Below are 17,697 nucleotides of genomic sequence, written 5' to 3'. Positions count from 1 at the left end.
AGATAACAACACCTGACTTACAGACTTTTTGTGAGGAGTAAACTGGATGAAATAATGTATGTGAAAGTGCTTTGTGTGAGGCACTGCACTGAGCACATGCAGAGGATTATTAATCTTGGTATGCACCAATAAGGAAAAGACTAGGGTGTTCCGTTCCAGATGGACTCAATCTAAACCGGGGAACAAATGCTTTTTTTGGTAATTTCATCTTGTGGAAATGGCAGTCTCATGGGCCTATTTGTGTTTAATGAACCACATCCTGTATCATCTTTTTGCATGGTTCTGAGGAGAAATAAGTTGGCTCCGTCTTCTGGCCTGCCGTAGACTAGTGAGTGTCCAGCTCATATTTAATCCCCTCCAGTCTCTCCACCTTCTCCAAGTAAATACTTCCCTAGAGCTAGATTGATCCTACAGATAACTGCACAGAAGCTAACGCACAAAGGGAGAGGAAAGGGATAGTTAGCCAACTCCTACCACCATGCTGGGACCCTACCATGGACAAATGCATCCAGGCTGGGATTTTTCACCTAGGATAAAATTAAGGAGTTAATATTTAGAGGTGACTGCCCTGGGGTCAAGCAGCTAGGAATCAGAAAAGCCAGGTTTATCTGAGTTCAAAATCAGTGCTCTCAAATTTTCAACAAAGTGCTTTTAATACCTCAGTAGTCTTCATCCCTTCTGGAGTCAGAGAACCCTTTGAGACTGCAAGAAAGCTATGGAGACTTTCATCCCAAATAAACCACAAATGCAGATGAACAACACTTTGCCTATACCACTAAGGCATTTATGACCCTCCAAGGCTCACTCACTCATTTATTTCAATAAACATTACTGAATGCTATCAATATGCCAGGCACTGACTAGGCATTAGCCAAGCAGGCATGGTCCCTGCCTTCACAGAGCTTACAGTGCAGCAAGAGAGAAAGATGTAAACTAATAAATGTGAACTTACAAACAGGTTAGGTGTAGCAAAAGAACATCATTCTAAGAAAATAAAAATGTAGCAAAGGATCCTGACATAGCCTGAGGCTTCTTGAAAGGTTTCCTGAGAAAGTGACATTTGAGTTGGGTGATATGAAGTGATCTCAGCAAAAATGGGGGAAAAAAAAATCAGCAGAAGGCCAAGTGACAAAAGGATTGCAGCTTGTTCTAGGACTTGAAGGAAGGTCAGTATGACAAAATGGCAGAAAGCACAGAGACACACGGGGCTGAAGAGGTTGGCTGAGGACAGATCAGATCTGTTAGAGCCCTGCGGCCATGGGAAGGAATTTGCAAATTATCCTTATGGCAGTGACAAGGCACCTAGAAGTTTTAATCCAAGGAATAACATGATGGGATCTCTATTTTAGAAACATCCTGTAATGGTTAATTTCATGTGTTAACTTGACTGGGTTATCAAACTATTCGGTCAAATAGTATTCTGGGTATGTATTTGAGGATGAATTTGGAGAGATTAATATTTGAATTAGTAGACTGACTAAGCAGATTGTCCTCCTTAATGTGAGTGGACTTAAACCAGTCAGTTGAAGGCCCCGGTAGAACCAAAAGGTTGACCCTCCTGCCTGAATGTCTTGAGCTAGGACATTGGTCTTTTCCTGCCTCAACTCCAATGGAAACATCTTCTTTTCTTGGATCTCAAGCCTGCCAGCCTTCAGACTGGAACTTATAGCATTGGGTCTCCTGGTTCTCAGGGCCTTGGATTCGGACTAGAATTACACCATCTGCTTTCCTAGGTCTCCAGCTTGCTGACTGCAGATGTTGGACGTTCTCAGCCTCAATAATTATGCCAGCCAATTTATTATAATAAATCTGTATCTATATCACCTATATTTACATGTCTATGCCTGTATCTATATCTATATATCTATGTATAAGTCTCTTGCTACATATCCATCCTGTCGGTTCTGTTATCCTGGCTAATACACATCCTCAGTGCTGCCGTGTGGTTAGGATTCACGGTGGCAAGGTAGATGCAGGCAGACCAGGCAGGAGAACAAAGCTGGAGTCCAGACAAGCTGTGATAGTAACTTGGAATAGGGTGGCAACAGCGAGATAGAAAAAGTAGGCAAATTTAAGAGTTTTTTAAGAATTAAAATTGACAGAACTTGGAATGGTTTGGAAATGGAGGGGAAAATTCAGCAGAAGACCTTCTCAGAAACTAAGGTAGAAAGGCAGAGGAAAGGGATAGTTAGCCAACTCCTACCACCATAGACAAATGCAGCCAGGCTGGAATTTTTCACCTCGGATAAAATTAAGGAGTTAAGATTCAGAGGTGACTGCCCTGGGGTCAAGTAGTTCAAAGTCAGTGCTCTCAGATCTTGAGAGAGGGTGTTGAGAAGGATTCCTAGGTTTCTGGTTCTGCTTCTAAACAGATGGTGGTGCTTCTCACTAGAACGCTAGAAAAGTATTAGGTTGTGTGGAGTGGAGGTTGGGCAGGCAGGAGAACTAGAGTGATAGCAAATATCAGAGGAAAGCTTGAGGTTGGAGGTATAAAGTAGGACTCATCAGTGTGGGGATCACAACAGAGATCATGACCATAGAAACAGTCTAGAAAGAGTGGCCCATAAGACAGGCTCCTGTGAAACCTCACTTACTAATGATGCGGAAGAGGATGAACCTGCAGAAGAGAGAGATGCGACAGTCCGGAGGGGAGGTAGAAAACCACGAAGATCTGGTATCACCGAAATGAACACAAAAAGTGCCTCACACAGGAAGCAGACAACTTTGTCAAAGGCTACTGAAAGGTCAAGAAGATGGAACCTGAAACCTGTCTGCAGGATATTGAATCACTGAGGAAGCAAACCAAGACCCTGCAGGTCTCAGACCCTAAGAACAACTACGTTCATATCTTGTTGCCATCTTAGAAGCAAGTTCCCTCAGGAAACTGAAGGCTCTGGAGAATTATCCAGCTCTCATCAGCTCCTTGGTCACACCTGTCCTCAAAAGAAGAGGCGACAGTTGAATAATCATTCCCTTCTCCTCCTCCACCCACAACCCCTGAGATGCCTTTTAAACAGCCAAAAACTCCTTTAAAAAGTAGTCTAGGAATGTTTCAGCTGACATTCAAAAGCGCATTGTAATTCAAATGGAAATGCAGAAATGCAATCCCTTGGACAGTCTAGGAAAATTATAATAGAGATAGGACACCTTTTAAAAGTGGCGACGTGTATTTATCTGTGGGGACGTTTCTATACCATGGACTCTCCCAATCTAAACTCAGGAGCAGGGCAAGCTTCACACAGAGAACGTCCTTCCACAGGGGTCACCTAGGCAGTACACATAGCATTCTTTCACTTCTAGCCTCTCTTTATCTCTCCATTTCTCTTTGTGGATTTTGGTGTGCCTTTGTCTATCTCTCTTTGTTTTTCTGTCTCCTTTTCCCCTTCCTCCTTTTCTCTCTCTCTGCCTTTCTTTTCCTCTCTCTCTTGCTCTAGCTCTCTGTCTCTCTCTCTCTCTCTCACACGCACACACAGAATGAACAATTATTTCACAAACACATATATGTCACCTTCCATAGTCAGTTTTTCTATAAAAAAGAAGCAATTAAAAATTTAGGAAACTTATAATATTGCTAATTCCTGCATCTATCACTATCCTCCCTACGTAGAGAATTACAGGGGATGATAAAAGTTACAGAATCCTTTTGATATCTCCTCAGTCCACTTTCGCAACTCCTTCCTTTCACTGGCTCCAAGCCTGTAGCTAAACTCACTGTGGCCCCTCCCAATCCTAGGACAATCTACCTCTGCCCTTGATCCTGGGTCACAATGATGACAAGGGATGAGAGCAAATTAGCAACCCCCACCCCTGCTCACACACATGTGTGCCTGCACGCACATACATACACACAAACATACACACCTGGGAACACAGTAATCGAAGTGGATGTGGCAGCCTTGGGTGAAGGGCACGGGTTGGATCAAGATAATTAGGTCCTCAACTCAGAGCTGGATGGGTCCATCCATTCCTCCATTTTCTTACTCAATCTACACAATGACTTTGCATTTTGCATATGGGAAAACTGATCTTGAAGAATGAACCACTTTGCTCAAGATCACACATCTGGTAAGAGATAGAGCTGGGATTTCAATTGGGGTCCATCTGATTGTAAAACCTGTGCTTTATCTCCAAATGAGAAAGTCTTTATCCAAGGTAGCCACAGGAAGGGTGACTTTATACAGTGAACCCTCATCATGATATAAAACTCATGTTTCATGATCACAGCTACGGAGAATGTGTGAATATCAAGTCAAAAGGTAAAATGGAGCCCCAGTGAGAAGAAGATAGTTTTTTTTTCAAAATACAGGGATATCAAGAGCACAGCAACACATAGTGAAAGTATTATGTTAGAGCAAGAGACTCAGAAGTTCACACACTGATTGGGGAATGGCATGGAAGCAGAGGTAATGGCTAAAGAAACCCTAACAGGCTGAACAGATTCCATACTAATCATGCCCGGAACCTGGAGCTTCCAGAGATGATTTTGGCTACTCTTAGTTGTGTCCTAAGGCCCAGCTCTTCCTGCATTAGATTAGATTCTACCTTATTGACCTGTTTGATGCTCTAGTCATCTACAAACTACTGGAAAGCTCAGAATTCCCACCTGGTGATATAAAATTCTGCCTTCCTACCTGGAGTTCTTACCAGTGGTTATTGGCATGCCCAGTGCCCCCTCCGGAATCAACATCAAAAACTAGGCCTGTTATTCTAGCTTTTATTTTTGCCCTATTACAGGGAAGAAAATACAGAGGATCCAGACCACCACACTTCCTTTCTGAGTCTAGAATAGACATTACCAACTGATCGTAGTTCCCTTTCTCAATTATCCCAATAACTTGCACACCGTGTTCTAGACAAGCCATTCCCTAGTTGATCTGAACTGGCACATGAAAGCTAGAGACCATAATATGGTAGTGACTGGGTATCCCACCAAGCCTGGAAATGTCAGCCCCCTCCCTCTTCCCTGCTGTCTACTAGTGGATTTTTTAAAAGTCTGTAACAAAAATGATGAAATATTGGGAGACTAAGGCATGCTGGTAATGAACAACGTAGGAACAGAGCCCATATCTTCTTTATTTGGTGCCACAACATCTGACACAAGAAAATACAGAGAAAAAACAGTTGGCAAATGTTCAAAGAATTAATGAATGATAACTATGATTTTATTTTCCCACAGAATGTACCTTTAGAAACACTTAGGGGAATGAGAGTAAACTTCTCACGGGAAGTATTTTAATCAGGCACATTCACCCCCATCTCCCTTGGCTTTCCAGTAATTTCCAGTGGCTTCCCCAGATCAAAAAAGTGGTCAGGGTCCCATCATTATGAAACCTGGGAAGGCTAGGGCATTTGTTTCTGATGTCCAGGGACAACAGAGTTAGGGCGAAGGAAGCAATGGGCTCAAGTTTGGATTCAAACACCATCTCCTTCAGTAAGAACGGTGGCCCTTTGCCTCTGTAAGTTAAGGTTTCCCTTCTGTAAAGGGAGAAGTGAGCACCCTTGCCTCCTTTGCTTTGTAGGTAGATGAGAAGATCATAGGAAGGCCATCTGCAAACTGTAGAGGGCTGTATAAATGCTCATGGTTGTTATCCATGCCCTGTTTGGTCTATTTTCTCCAACCTACTCTACCAAGTTTGGCCCCTCCACTTCTCCTTCCACTAAGAGTTAAAAGGACACTTACAGGGATTTTTCTAGTGACATGTGTAGCTCACAGAGAAAACTGAGGGTTGAGCTCACATATGAGCAAGGTATGGAGCGGGGACTAGAATCCTCAGCTGATGCCCACAATTTTTACTTTATTTCAAGCTACTGTTTTCTATGTACCTACCATGTACCAGACATTTTACCTACATCATCTCATTTTATTCTCCCAAAAGCCATGCAAGAGAATTACTATCCTTCATTTAACACACAAGGAAACTGAGACTTAGTAATTCCTTTACCTGAGGTTACCTGCCAGGTGTGTATAAAGAGGAGTAGAGACATGAAATATCCTCCATCCCGCTTCAGCACCGCACTGTCCCTCCTCATCTCACAAGTTCTGTCCCCCGAGGTATCAGCCCCCAAGCCCAGATTCATCCTGGCCTGTCCAATGTTTAGCAGATGTCAGTGACACATAACTCATGGCTGGGGAGTAAAGGGATACTAGCTATCTTTAAGTCCAAAGACTTCTTTCAACTCTACAGAGGCAAATCCCCAGCTTCTCATCTCCCCATTCCTTAGCATCACTCCCAAATATAAAAAATAAAACCAGAGTATTTGATCTACCATCTAGGTGGTCACAGCAGGTGAAGATGGAGGGGAAGAAACACACAGAATGGTTAAGTTGACCTCAATGTATCCCCTATTCTCTTCTTGGGAGCAAGTATGGATGGTGGAAGCAAGAAAAGTGCCTTTGTAGACTAGACGCCCAGGAAGGAAAACACCAAGTTTACCCCGCAAGTTTGTGGCAGAGCCAGGTCTTGAGGGGGTCCTCCTAGCTGTTGTTTCAGCACTCTTTCTTCCTCCTCTCCCATCTCATGTGTAACAAATTCCATGATCCACCAGACAAGGAATGGGATTTTCTGGAATGAGAAATTCTAAAGTCTGAAGACAGCTAAGGATGGAAAAGGGGCGGGATTTAGAATCAGAGTAGTGTCCCAGGCCCTAAACGTGATATGAAGCAAATTAGTTATGTGGCCACAGTGAGCGAAGGTTTTTATAAACATAACCTAATTGTATTACTTCAAAGTCCTGAAGCTTATTGCCCTGCTTAATGATGTGTCACATTATTTGCAGGGTAGCACAATGAGACTTCTATTGATTTAATGCACTTCCTTAAAGACTGTCATTGTTACAGTCATAAAACGGAGCTATTCCCAGACAACTCAATTATACCCACTGTGCCCATAAACCATCCCTTGCCCCACACAGTTGCACACAGGAAGCAGAAAGGGGTGAGAACACGACTGGGGATGCAAAGCCTCCAGGGACAAAAGGAAGGGATCTAGAGATTGGCAAGGCAGGTGGACTAGGGTTTTATCCATTCGGGAATGTGCAACTACATAAAAAGCACTAGACAGGGTGTGTAGAGCAATCCCTCCTGGTCTTGGCCCTGCCAAGCAGAGCTGTGTGAAAGCTTCCTTCTCCCCTATAGACTTAGTTTCCTCAACTGCAAAACTGGAGTGCTATGCTCAATGAGATCTTTCAGATCTCTCCTGGCTCCCACACTTAGTGGTTTTTTGTTATGATTGCTTTCGTTCTTGGAGATAGGGTGGCTGAGCTGTATGAAAAGATGCAAGCATGTTTTTAACATTGCTCTTCGCCCTTTCCATCAATTGAGAGACTGTCTTTTACAAATAGTTGATAATAATAGTATTAACTATATCAAGAAGCACTTCAGTATAGTTGAAAGAGGGAAAGAACATGGGCTTTTGCAGTCAGCCAGCCTTGCGTTCCAATCCTGACCCTGCTACTTATTAGCTGTGTGTCTATGGCACTTGATGTGGCATATCTGAGACTCATTTTCTCATGTGTAAAGTGGGAGTGTGAATACATTGACCTATTAAAACACATGTATATACATGTGCGATATTTTTAGCTTTCTCAAAATGCTATTACATATACTACTTATCTTTAATGTGAGAAGCAGACAAGAATAGCTACTTACATACCCATTTCACAGGAAGGGAAAACTGAGGTAGAAAAGGAAAAACCTTCCCAAGGTGAGTGGGCAGAGACTGGTCTCCTACACCTGGTCTGAGGAATTCCAATTCTGATAATAGCTGAGAATCAAAGGGAAATGAAATCTGCTGACCCTTCCTGAGGATAAACACCTCTTCACAGGACATAATGGAAACCATCCGCTTGATCACGAGGCAATTGTTTTTTCCAGAGGAAAGAAGCTCTTGGGAGAGAAGAACCCAAGCTCTTTTTGGGTTCTCCCAAGAAGCCTGGAGAGAAGAAAGCATCAAGAAGACACCAATTGCTGACCCCAACCTGATCCCTGGCAGTTGTTTCAAAGAGAGGATGTGGGAAGCAAAGTACCTGCAGGAGAAGGCAAGGGCTCTGGAGTCTAGAACACTAACTTGAGGCCTCAGAAAATGCCTAACTTGAGAGAATCCTGCAAAAATCATTGTATGATCCCTCGCTCTGCCCATGGTGAAACTGAAGCGCAGAGAGAGGCAGGGACTTGCCCAAGGTCACACAGCTTAGATGTGGCAGAACCAAGATTTAGATCCAAGGCAGCTCAGTTGTCTCCCCAGACACCTTCCCTCTATACCCTGCCTGGCCACCTCCTCCAGTAGGCACTCCGGGCTTACCTTTCTGATACTGGAGCCACAGCTGCTGCTGGACCTTCTTGCTGGGAAAGTGGATGATGCAGGTGAGCTCTGAGCCATAAAGGGCCTCTGCGATGTAGTGGGAGCCATAGTGCTGGATGAAGGACAGCAGCTCCTCCCGACTGCTCTCCTTGCTCAGGATCTTGAGAACGTTAGTGAAGCCTGGACAAGAGAGGAGCATGTGGAGGTGGTCAGATGCGGAGTCTGGCGGCTAGCAAATTATATAGTGGCAGGGGTTCTTCCCAGCCTGGATTTGGTGCCTTACCGCTCTTTCTCTCCTTCCTCAAGCAGGCACATGACCAAGCTATTCTTCCAGGGGCCTTCCTGAGCTCCTCCCTGCTACTGGACAAAGCCTAGTGACCTTCTCTAGATATTCAAGGTTCCAAGCTCATCTCTCATGAGCCATCCACACTAAGTTTTAGCTCCAGCCAAATTAGTTTTATTATTTATCCTGAATGTGACCTGGAATTTCTATCATTCTATCTTTCCTTGCATTCTCACTACCCTCAACACACACACACACACACACACACACACACACACACACACACACACACACGCCTGAAATGGCCTCCCTATGTCTTCCTTAAGTCAAACCTGTGCTTCAAGGCGCCTGGAAGTCACCTCTCCTCCAAGAAGCCTTTCACATCATCAGGGACAGGAGTGCCTACTCTCTGCACTTTCAACATGCACCACCTTAAAGTCAGAAGCTCTACCTTATTTGTCTCTGTATCTGCACATGCATCCTCCCCGCACACCCACCCCAACTGGGTGCACGGCCCAGTGCCTGGGACACAGCAAACACACCAACCACAATTATTCCAAGAACAACCAATACTGTGCCACATCAAAGTAAAATGTAAAAGAACAAGCTTCGCTCCAACATTAAAAGTGAGCCCTAATTTGCCAACATTTGATTGACAAAAGGGTTTTCCAGGAGCATCATATTGATTAATTAAAGCAGATGCACCTTTGTACTTCTAATAGGAACATCACAGTCTTATTCACAAGTGCAGTATGGGGTGTAGGGGGCAGAAAACAGAATTAGGGCTCAAAGAATGGGTGTTTGATGAGAACAACCCCTCTCCATCAACCTGTTAAGTAATGCAACTGGGTAATTAATACAGTAGTGTTAATAATATGATGGTTCCTGTTCAGTAATAAAAAACAATACACAGAGATGCCCTGAGGCTCTTATCCAGGCAGACAAAACTGCAATCAAATCCTTGATTCATTCATTCCCTGCTCTGCCACTTACTAGCTGTGTGACCTTGGGCAAGTTATTTAACCTCCCTAACCCTCAGTATACTTATCTGAAGAAAAATGGGATAAATAATGCCTTCCTCACAGTACTGTTCTGTCATAAGAAATGAAACATTATAAAATGCTTAACAGATGTCAGCAATAATTATTATTTCTACTTCCCAGAGGGTGAAATCCTCCAATTCCCAGGCTATAAGAGCTCCATTTTGCTGATGAACAAAGTGATATTGAACAAGAAAAGAGAAGAAAAGAACTCATACATAATTAGAGGACACTCAGACAATAAATCTGTGACAGTGTTATTAGTAAGAGTCACAGTAGAAAATCCTAGGCCAGGCCTCATTCCAGATTCTTTCATTCATTCCTTATTTTTCAGTTTTCATTTATTTTTAAAAATTCCTCCATCATACATGAGCACGAACAATCTGCTGATCTTTGTTAGTTTTGGAGATACTGGAATAAATAAGACCCAAGCCCCACCCACAGTTCTCAGGTCATAGACAAGATTCTAATATAAATCAAGCACTTGTTAGTGTCTTGATATAGATATTCAAGCACCGAGAATTCCGTGAGTTGTTTTGAGGGGAATGGAGAATGGGAGCGGCATCACAGAGTAATATGGCATATGTTCCCAAGACAAAGAGGTCCAGACAGAGGGAACAGTATGGGCAAAGTCACAGTGGCATGAGAAAACATGCACCATTTTGGGCACTATAAATTGTTGCCATCTGTTGGAGCTTAAAGTTCATGTGGATACACTGTGGGTGGTACATGTAAAGGGATAGGGGTGTGGGGGTTATACATGATTTTTGTATCGGAGATGGACAGGAAAATAAATTAGCCAGGAGAGAAGGAGAAATTGGTGTCTGAGGAGAATTTATAATTCATAAGCTTGAAATACTTCAAAAACATAAATATGACTTAGATGACTGTTTATCCCCACTCTCCTATTCATACTTCCACACCCTACTCAGATACTTTTTCCTCAAGGGAGCCTCTCTAGCTCCCCCAGAATGATTAGCTCCGTCTTCTGTGCCACCGCTTCCCTACTATTGCATTGACTCTACTGTCTGTCAGCCTCCAGTCCACCCACCCTCCCTGGGACTCCTTGATGGAAGAGGGGATGCATCCCATTTCCTCAGCATCCCCAGTGCTCTCATATACCCTGGCACATGCTAGGTCCTTGGGAACAAGTGCTAAATTATTCCAAGTCCGCTGGCTGCCCAGGCAGTGGTCCTCACCTGCTGAGAGGGTGATGGTGCTGAGTTTCACACGGTAGAGGTTGCTCCGGACTCGCCACTGCTGCACCATGGGGTAACCCATGGCCTCATCATACCTGATATCTCCTGGGAGAGGAAATAAGATGGTCACGTGAGCCCAGAATTAAGACGCTTCACACCACAAGGCTCACCCTGCAGCTCTTGGCTCTGGATAACCGACACCTCTTTGAAGGGCAAGCTTTCATTGGGATTGACAATTTTATGAATCCTACCCTCCAAGCCTCTTCCTGGTCTCTAATCTCAGCCCCACCCCTCATTTTTCTCTCTGCTCTATAGCTTGCAAGTCGCCTTTACCCTACAAGCAAGAGCAACCTTAGGTCAGATCTATGTCTTACCTCACCCCATTTGCAACTTGCCACCAGGCACTAGATATCTCATTGCTTCAGTTTCCACATCTGACACTGTAGCTATCTCTAATGCTCTTATTTCATAAGCATGTTGTGAGGCTCAAGTAAGGCACTAGAAGTGGGAGCCTTTTGGTAGCCTAGAAATGTTGTGCATGTAGACCATGTGTAAGTAAACTACAGCCTATTTGTAATGTATTGTCTATAGCTGCTTTCACACTATGACACCAGAGTTGAGCAGTTGCAATAAAAACCACCTGCAAAGCCTAACGCATTTATTAACTTTCCCTTTATGTTTGCTGACCCCTATGTAGACTATCATTTCTTAGCATGGCAATATGGATGTTCGTAAGTATGACGTAAAATAGAGGTATACAGAAATAAACTGTATTTCAAGTAAGACTGAGAAACACAGGCAAAACAAAGTTTAACTGTATAATTTCTCAGCATCTTGATTAGATTAATATGCATGAAGGTAGTGTGCAAACTTCTTTGATGATAAAACCCCTTTCGTATGAAAGGTCTCTTGGAATTCATGTTTTATAGAATACATTTCAGGAAACACAGGTATAAACAAGAAGTAAAAAAAGAAAAGACACAATGAAGTGTTGGCAAATGATTAACTTTGGGTGGTGGTATATGAAAAATTCTTGTTTTCTGGTTTATATTCACCTCTATTTTCTACATTTTCTACCGTAAGCTTTGCAAACTCTTTTTTATAAGCTGAACAAAAATACATTAAAAAGATGCTAGTCACATCAGCAGTTATTATTACTGTTTTTATGTATCCATGCTTTCCTGTGCCTCTGCAAATGGCAGGCACATTTTCTATCCTTTTCTCTTGTCCCCTGGTGAGTAGGCACTTAAAGAGATATTTGATACCAAGATTAAAATGAGAATCTCATTGGAACAAATGATTTCTTCCTGGACATTACTGCAGTATTAAAGTTGTCCATTACTGTCACCTTTTTTTTTTTTTTTCCTCCTTATCCTCCTTAGCCTTTTCAGGAATAAAATAGTTTTTCAGAGGCTTTCATTTTAAAGTAAAATATTCATGATCTCCAAAGATATGTCCACTGGAGCGAGGTTGTTTGTTATAAACACGTCCTCTTTGTTTATCTGCTCTGCCTCTCCCGTCCTTCCTTTGCAGAGGCTGGGGAGAAAACGAGATTGTGTGGAGGGAGGAAGGGGAGGGCTGTGTTTTTGACTAAGGGCAGAGAAAATGTCTGCACAAGAAGATTCAGACACCAGGGACAAGGCAGTCTCTGCTCCTTCCATTAGTGCTCATTCATGTTCAAAGCAGACTTGGTGGGGGCATTATTGGCAGCCAAGGCCTATCTCCAACAGAGGGAGGCAGAGTGATGCAGGCTGCTGAGAGGCAGCTCTTTCACTTGGTGGTAATGTAAAACAAAATGTAAAGCAAATGTAAAAACAAAACATAACAAAAAACTTCTTCTGATTATCAAGTAATTTATAAAACCATCTTCTCACTCCATCCCTCACTTCCTTCCATCCCTGCTCGTTCCTGGATACAAGCCTGAAATAAAAGCTTCGCCACTGGAATGGATGTCAGCTTTTTGAGGTCAAGGTCATGTTCTATATTCCTCCCCTTCTACAGAGTCTAGAAGAGAGCCTGGCCTATAGTATCCTCTCAATAAATGCCTATCCACTGACTGCCTAACTCTCACTCTGTTCCTAACCATAAACTCATCCCCGGGTTACTCTGTCGCTGACTCCCATCTGGTCCTCCCCATCCCAGCTCCCCACCTGGGGATTATGATTGGAATGAAGCTATGTGATGGAGGAAGGAATTTTTCCTGGTAGTAATAATAATAATAAATCTCTTGAAATGCAACAGTTCCCTTTATCAGGAAATCTCCAAAATCCTTGAGTCAAAACAAAGAATCATAACAATTTGAACCACTAATGGATACCCATAGTGTGCCAAGCATTTTATACACATGATCTTTATTTCTCATTAGAATCCTTAAAAAATAATTATCATACCCTATTTTTTTGGCATTGTGTGTTGTTTTGTTTTCTTTGAGACAGAGTTTAGCTCTTGTTGCCCAGGCTGGAGTGCAGTGGCATGATCTTGGCTCACTGCAACCTCTGCTTGCTGGGTTCAAGATTCTCCTGCCTCAGCCTCCTGAGTAGTTGGGATTACAGGCAACCACCACCATGCCCGGCTAATTCTTTGTATTTTTAGTAGAGATGGGGTTTCATCATGTTGGCCAGGCTGGTCTCAGACTCCTGACCTCAGGTGATCCACCCGTCTTGGACTCCCAAAGTGAGGGGATGACAGGGATAAGCCACTGCGCCCGGCCCATACCCTATATTTTAGAGGAATAAACTGAGGCTCAGAGAGGGAAACTGTCCAGGGACATACCAGGATCAATGATAGGTTCAGGGGCCTTTCCATTAAAGCACGGCACCTCCTCACAGACCATGGACATGTCTGCTTTAGGAGGTAGTAAACTCCACATTACTGGGGGTATCCAAAGAGGGATAACCACTCAGGAAGGATATTATAGACTTGACTCCTCATCAGGAAGGAAGATTAGACTAGATGCCCTTTGCAGTCCACGTTAGCTCTAAAATTTTATGATCTTATAAAAAATGAAAATTAAGGAAGGCAGTGAAATTGTTTGTAACATTTTACAAGGTGTCTTTTACATCCATGATTTCATTTGATCTACGTCTGGGTCCCTCTTTGAAATAGCACAGGTCAGGGGTTATGTAAGATAATGGATATGCCATCTGCTTTGGAGTTGAGACCAACTATGTTTAAATCCTGACATGACTATAGACTAGCCACGTGGCCTTGGAGGAGTTCATGACCTAGCTAGCCAATTTAAAGGGGACAATAATGGCCTTGCAGGGTTACATGATTTAACATATAAAAAGTGCCTGGACCCTAGGACCTCTTAAGCGATGTGGGTTCTCTCCTCCATCTATGCTCTTTCACAGGAAAGGCTCACAGACGTTAGATGACTCTTTTGAGGTTTCCCAGGCTTGCAAGTGATGGGGAGGGCAGGCAGAGATTTAAACCTAGGTCTGTGGCATTGTGGGGTCTTCCCTGGGGGACTGTTCCCCTCTCAGTGAGAGAGCTCTAATATGCTTCCCCATGATGATTTCCCCGTGACTATTCTCCCTGGGCTGTGGATAAGGCATGCAACCACAGTATCACAAAGGCAGAGTCAGGATACTTACATCTTAGGAAATTTATTAAGAAAAGGGTAGGAGAAGAACTGGGAGCACAAAAAGAGGAAAGAGCATCCTGGGGTTGGACAGAAAATATGGAGTCTCAGGAAAACCTGCAAAAGGCAACTTCCCAGTAGGGAAAGAAAGTAGTTGCAGGGGTGGGGGAGCTGCAAAGTGGAGTGAAAAGGGCAAAAGACTTGGTGCTGTAGCACCCAGGGTTTAGTCCTGGTAGATATGCTGTGTGACTTTGGACTGGTCCCTTCTACCTCTTTAAGTATAGATTCCTAATCTATCAAATGGTAAAAATAATACCCACCCCACAGATGGCACAGTGCCCACATACAAAAATGAGCTGTGTAACTCAAGTGCTTTCAAGCAGCAGGGGCTCCTGCTTGGAGAGTCCACTTCTTTTACTTTAGAATGACTTAAAATGAACCAAGAAAAACAAAATACTAAAAGTGGAAAAATACCAGAAAGTTGTCAATGAGAATGAAAAGTGTTTTGAGACTCATTCATAGAGGCAGAACTCTCACTGAGAAAAATTGTTCCTGTTCTCAGAGAGGAACCGCCTCTCAAAGATGACTGCAGTCCCAATTCTGGGGTCTCAGGGAAGTCCCTGGTTCTGCACAGCCAATAGCAGGAGCCCAAGAGGGGCAAGTTCCTTCCCATCCCATTCCTCAGGAAGGAGGAGGCTTGATGGAGCCCATCTTGGATCTGCTGAAGACTGATATGCACTAGGTGTGGAGACTAGGTGTGTGGTCAGGAAACCTGGGAAGGGTCTGGCACATGTGTCTTACCAGTGAGCAGTTGGAGGTCCGGGAGGGGCTCGGAGAGGACCCCCCGGCACTGCTCCTCCACCGGCAGCGGGATCACCAACAGCCCGTCGGCCAGCTGGGGAAAGTCCTTGATGAAGTTGTTCTCCCTGTGGAGAGGAGCAGAGAGACTGCCAAATCGAGGAAGTGGAGGCTGCTGGGGGCTGCAGGGCAAGGAGGCAGGATGCTGTAGTCAGAATAAAGACTCATGGTGGGTGGCTTTGCTGTGATGCCTCTGGTTTCCTGAATCCCAGCTCTGAGAACGTGGTACTAACTACAGGTTCCTGAATCAGGCAGGCTGGGGTTCAAATTCTAGCCCCACTGCTTACTTGGCTGTATGACCTCAAGCATGCTACTGTTCCTCTCAGAACCTCAGTTTCCTTGTCTGTAAAGTGAGACCCAGATCTAAGGGCTGTTGTAAGCACTTAATGGGAAAAACCTACCAATTATTTAAGATACTCTCTGATGCTCTATAAACTGTATATGTGGCCGCTAAATGTCCCCTGGCATAAGCAGTGGCAATATTGAACTAGGATGTGAGAACTGAGAATAGTGTGTAGTGTTTGAAGAACAAGGGGGCAAGATTAGGCTGAAAAACAAAAAAGAACAAACAAACCTTGGAAAAATAGATGTTTGGTAAAGTGGAAGGGCCCTAAGATTTTTTTTTTTTTTTTGGTTCTAACTTTTCCTTTTACAGATGGGGAAACTGAGGTCTGGAGAAAGAGAATGACTTGCTGAATCACAACCTAATAGGTTAGATTCAAACCCATGTCTTCTGACTCCAGGTTAGTGCTCTTTCCCTTGCTCTAACTTCTTTAGGTGCCTCTATCCCTTTCCTGCAGGCCAGTCCCAGGGAACAGAAGACAGACCTCTGAATGACCCCAGAGAACTGAACCATGAACAAAGTTCTGAGAGGATGGTAATAACAATGCAGCAGAGGGAGGCAGATTTCATTCTTCTGGACAGTAGACCTGCCTAAAAATTAACAGCCTGCCAAGAGAGGTGGTGAGCTTCCTGTTACTGAGGGTGTGCAAGCAGAAAACTTGACAGCCAGTTGACATGGATGGTATCGAGAGCTTTTCCATATTAAATATGACTTCTGAGGTCCCTTTATATTCAGAAATCCCCAGCGTTAATACACGAATTATAGTCTGGAGAGGAGGAGGAGGCAAGAGAAGGGGGAGGAGAAGAACAAAAGGAGGATGTTTATTACTTCATTTTGACACACGGAATGGTCAACCTTGAAATGAAAATCAGAAGCACAAAAACAACAATACATGATGCCAAAGCAATGCCTTTGAAGCCTATATCTCAGGCAGTTCAAAAGCACCTGTAAAAGTGTTGAGTGGCTTGGGTCACCTTCCTGTCTGCTCAACATCTCTGCACCCTACTGCAGGCACCTTTGAAGCTCATCATCAATTCATCCATTTAATGAACACTTTCTTCATTTCTGAGTCCAGAGGATGTGACTTTATCACCATCTTCAGTACCACCAGCATCACCATCATTATCATCATTGTCTTTGTCATCTGTATTATTCATTGAATCTTTATAGTTTGCTAGAATCTAGCTAAATAGTTTACACACATTTTATCACTTAATCTTCACAGCAATCCCAAAAGATAGATATCATTATCTTTAAGTTGAAGATAAGTAACATGAGATTTGGTGTTAACAAGTGGTGGAGCTGGTCTGGCTGGGCCTGAGACTTTCTGCCCAGGAAGCATGTGCATGATGGTGAGTTTTAAGGCCCACACTCGCCATTTAAACATGCTATTGTGTGTGGGTGTGCCATGGCTGTCTGTGGAGTCATCCTTGTTTATGTCTGTGTGTGCAGGTGATAATGGGTTCTACCTAGAAGGTTGGTCTTTGTCTGCAAATCTGGGAGTGTGGAATAGCAATGTGAATTTAAAAAGACTGGCTTCTGGTCAATGGAAGTACCTCCACATAACATGTAACCCTAGCCAGGACTAAATGTCCTCATTCCTCCCTTGTGATATGGTGGTCTCTGGTGATAGATTTTCCCTGAAAGATGTAGCAGGATGAAGGGGTAGTCCATGCCCTAGGCAGTCAACTGGCATGCACTGAACACATACTTGGGTGGAATCCTGTGCTGGGGGGTGCTAAGAACACAGAGACAGATTGACGTGTCCCCTTGTCCTCCAGATCTTCTCAGCCTAGTGGGGAAAACACGAAAATGGCCATGCAGAACAATCGGTGGGGGTTGCTATCAGGAATTCTGCATGTGCCAGGTGCTGCTGCACAAGGTCTCTTCCCTGCAAGATCCCCAGCACTTGTTTTCACTCTGGGCAGGAGAGGCCAGAGTGAGGGTAAGGAGGTAGCTCAGCCTTGGAAGCTGAGAGGAGCCTATGAGGACTGGGCTCCAATTCTGCCCACACTGCATCCTAGCTGTGTAACCTGGAGCAAACCAACCAAATCTCAATGATCTGTTCTGTAACATGGGGATCATAACAGC

The 17,697-nt window shown here is 43.8% G+C and overlaps 1 protein-coding gene across 1 annotated transcript in view; it reads right to left on the bottom strand.

Moving 5' to 3' along the window:
* Positions 1-17,697, bottom strand: part of ASTN2 (astrotactin 2) — a 982,181-nt gene that overhangs the window by 280,171 nt on the left and 684,313 nt on the right. The window contains exons 14-16 of the mRNA XM_011950063.1: positions 15,207-15,331; positions 10,823-10,927; positions 8,301-8,480 (exon numbers count right to left, since the gene is read on the bottom strand). Of these exons, the coding sequence (XP_011805453.1) occupies positions 8,301-8,480; positions 10,823-10,927; positions 15,207-15,331 (410 nt within the window). The remainder of the gene's footprint in view (positions 1-8,300; positions 8,481-10,822; positions 10,928-15,206; positions 15,332-17,697) is intronic.

The sequence above is a fragment of the Colobus angolensis genome, unplaced genomic scaffold (assembly GCF_000951035.1).
Source record: "Colobus angolensis palliatus isolate OR3802 unplaced genomic scaffold, Cang.pa_1.0 Scaffold301, whole genome shotgun sequence".
Classification (NCBI taxonomy): Eukaryota; Metazoa; Chordata; class Mammalia; order Primates; family Cercopithecidae; genus Colobus; species Colobus angolensis.
This window is presented reverse-complemented; position numbering and strand designations above follow the sequence as displayed.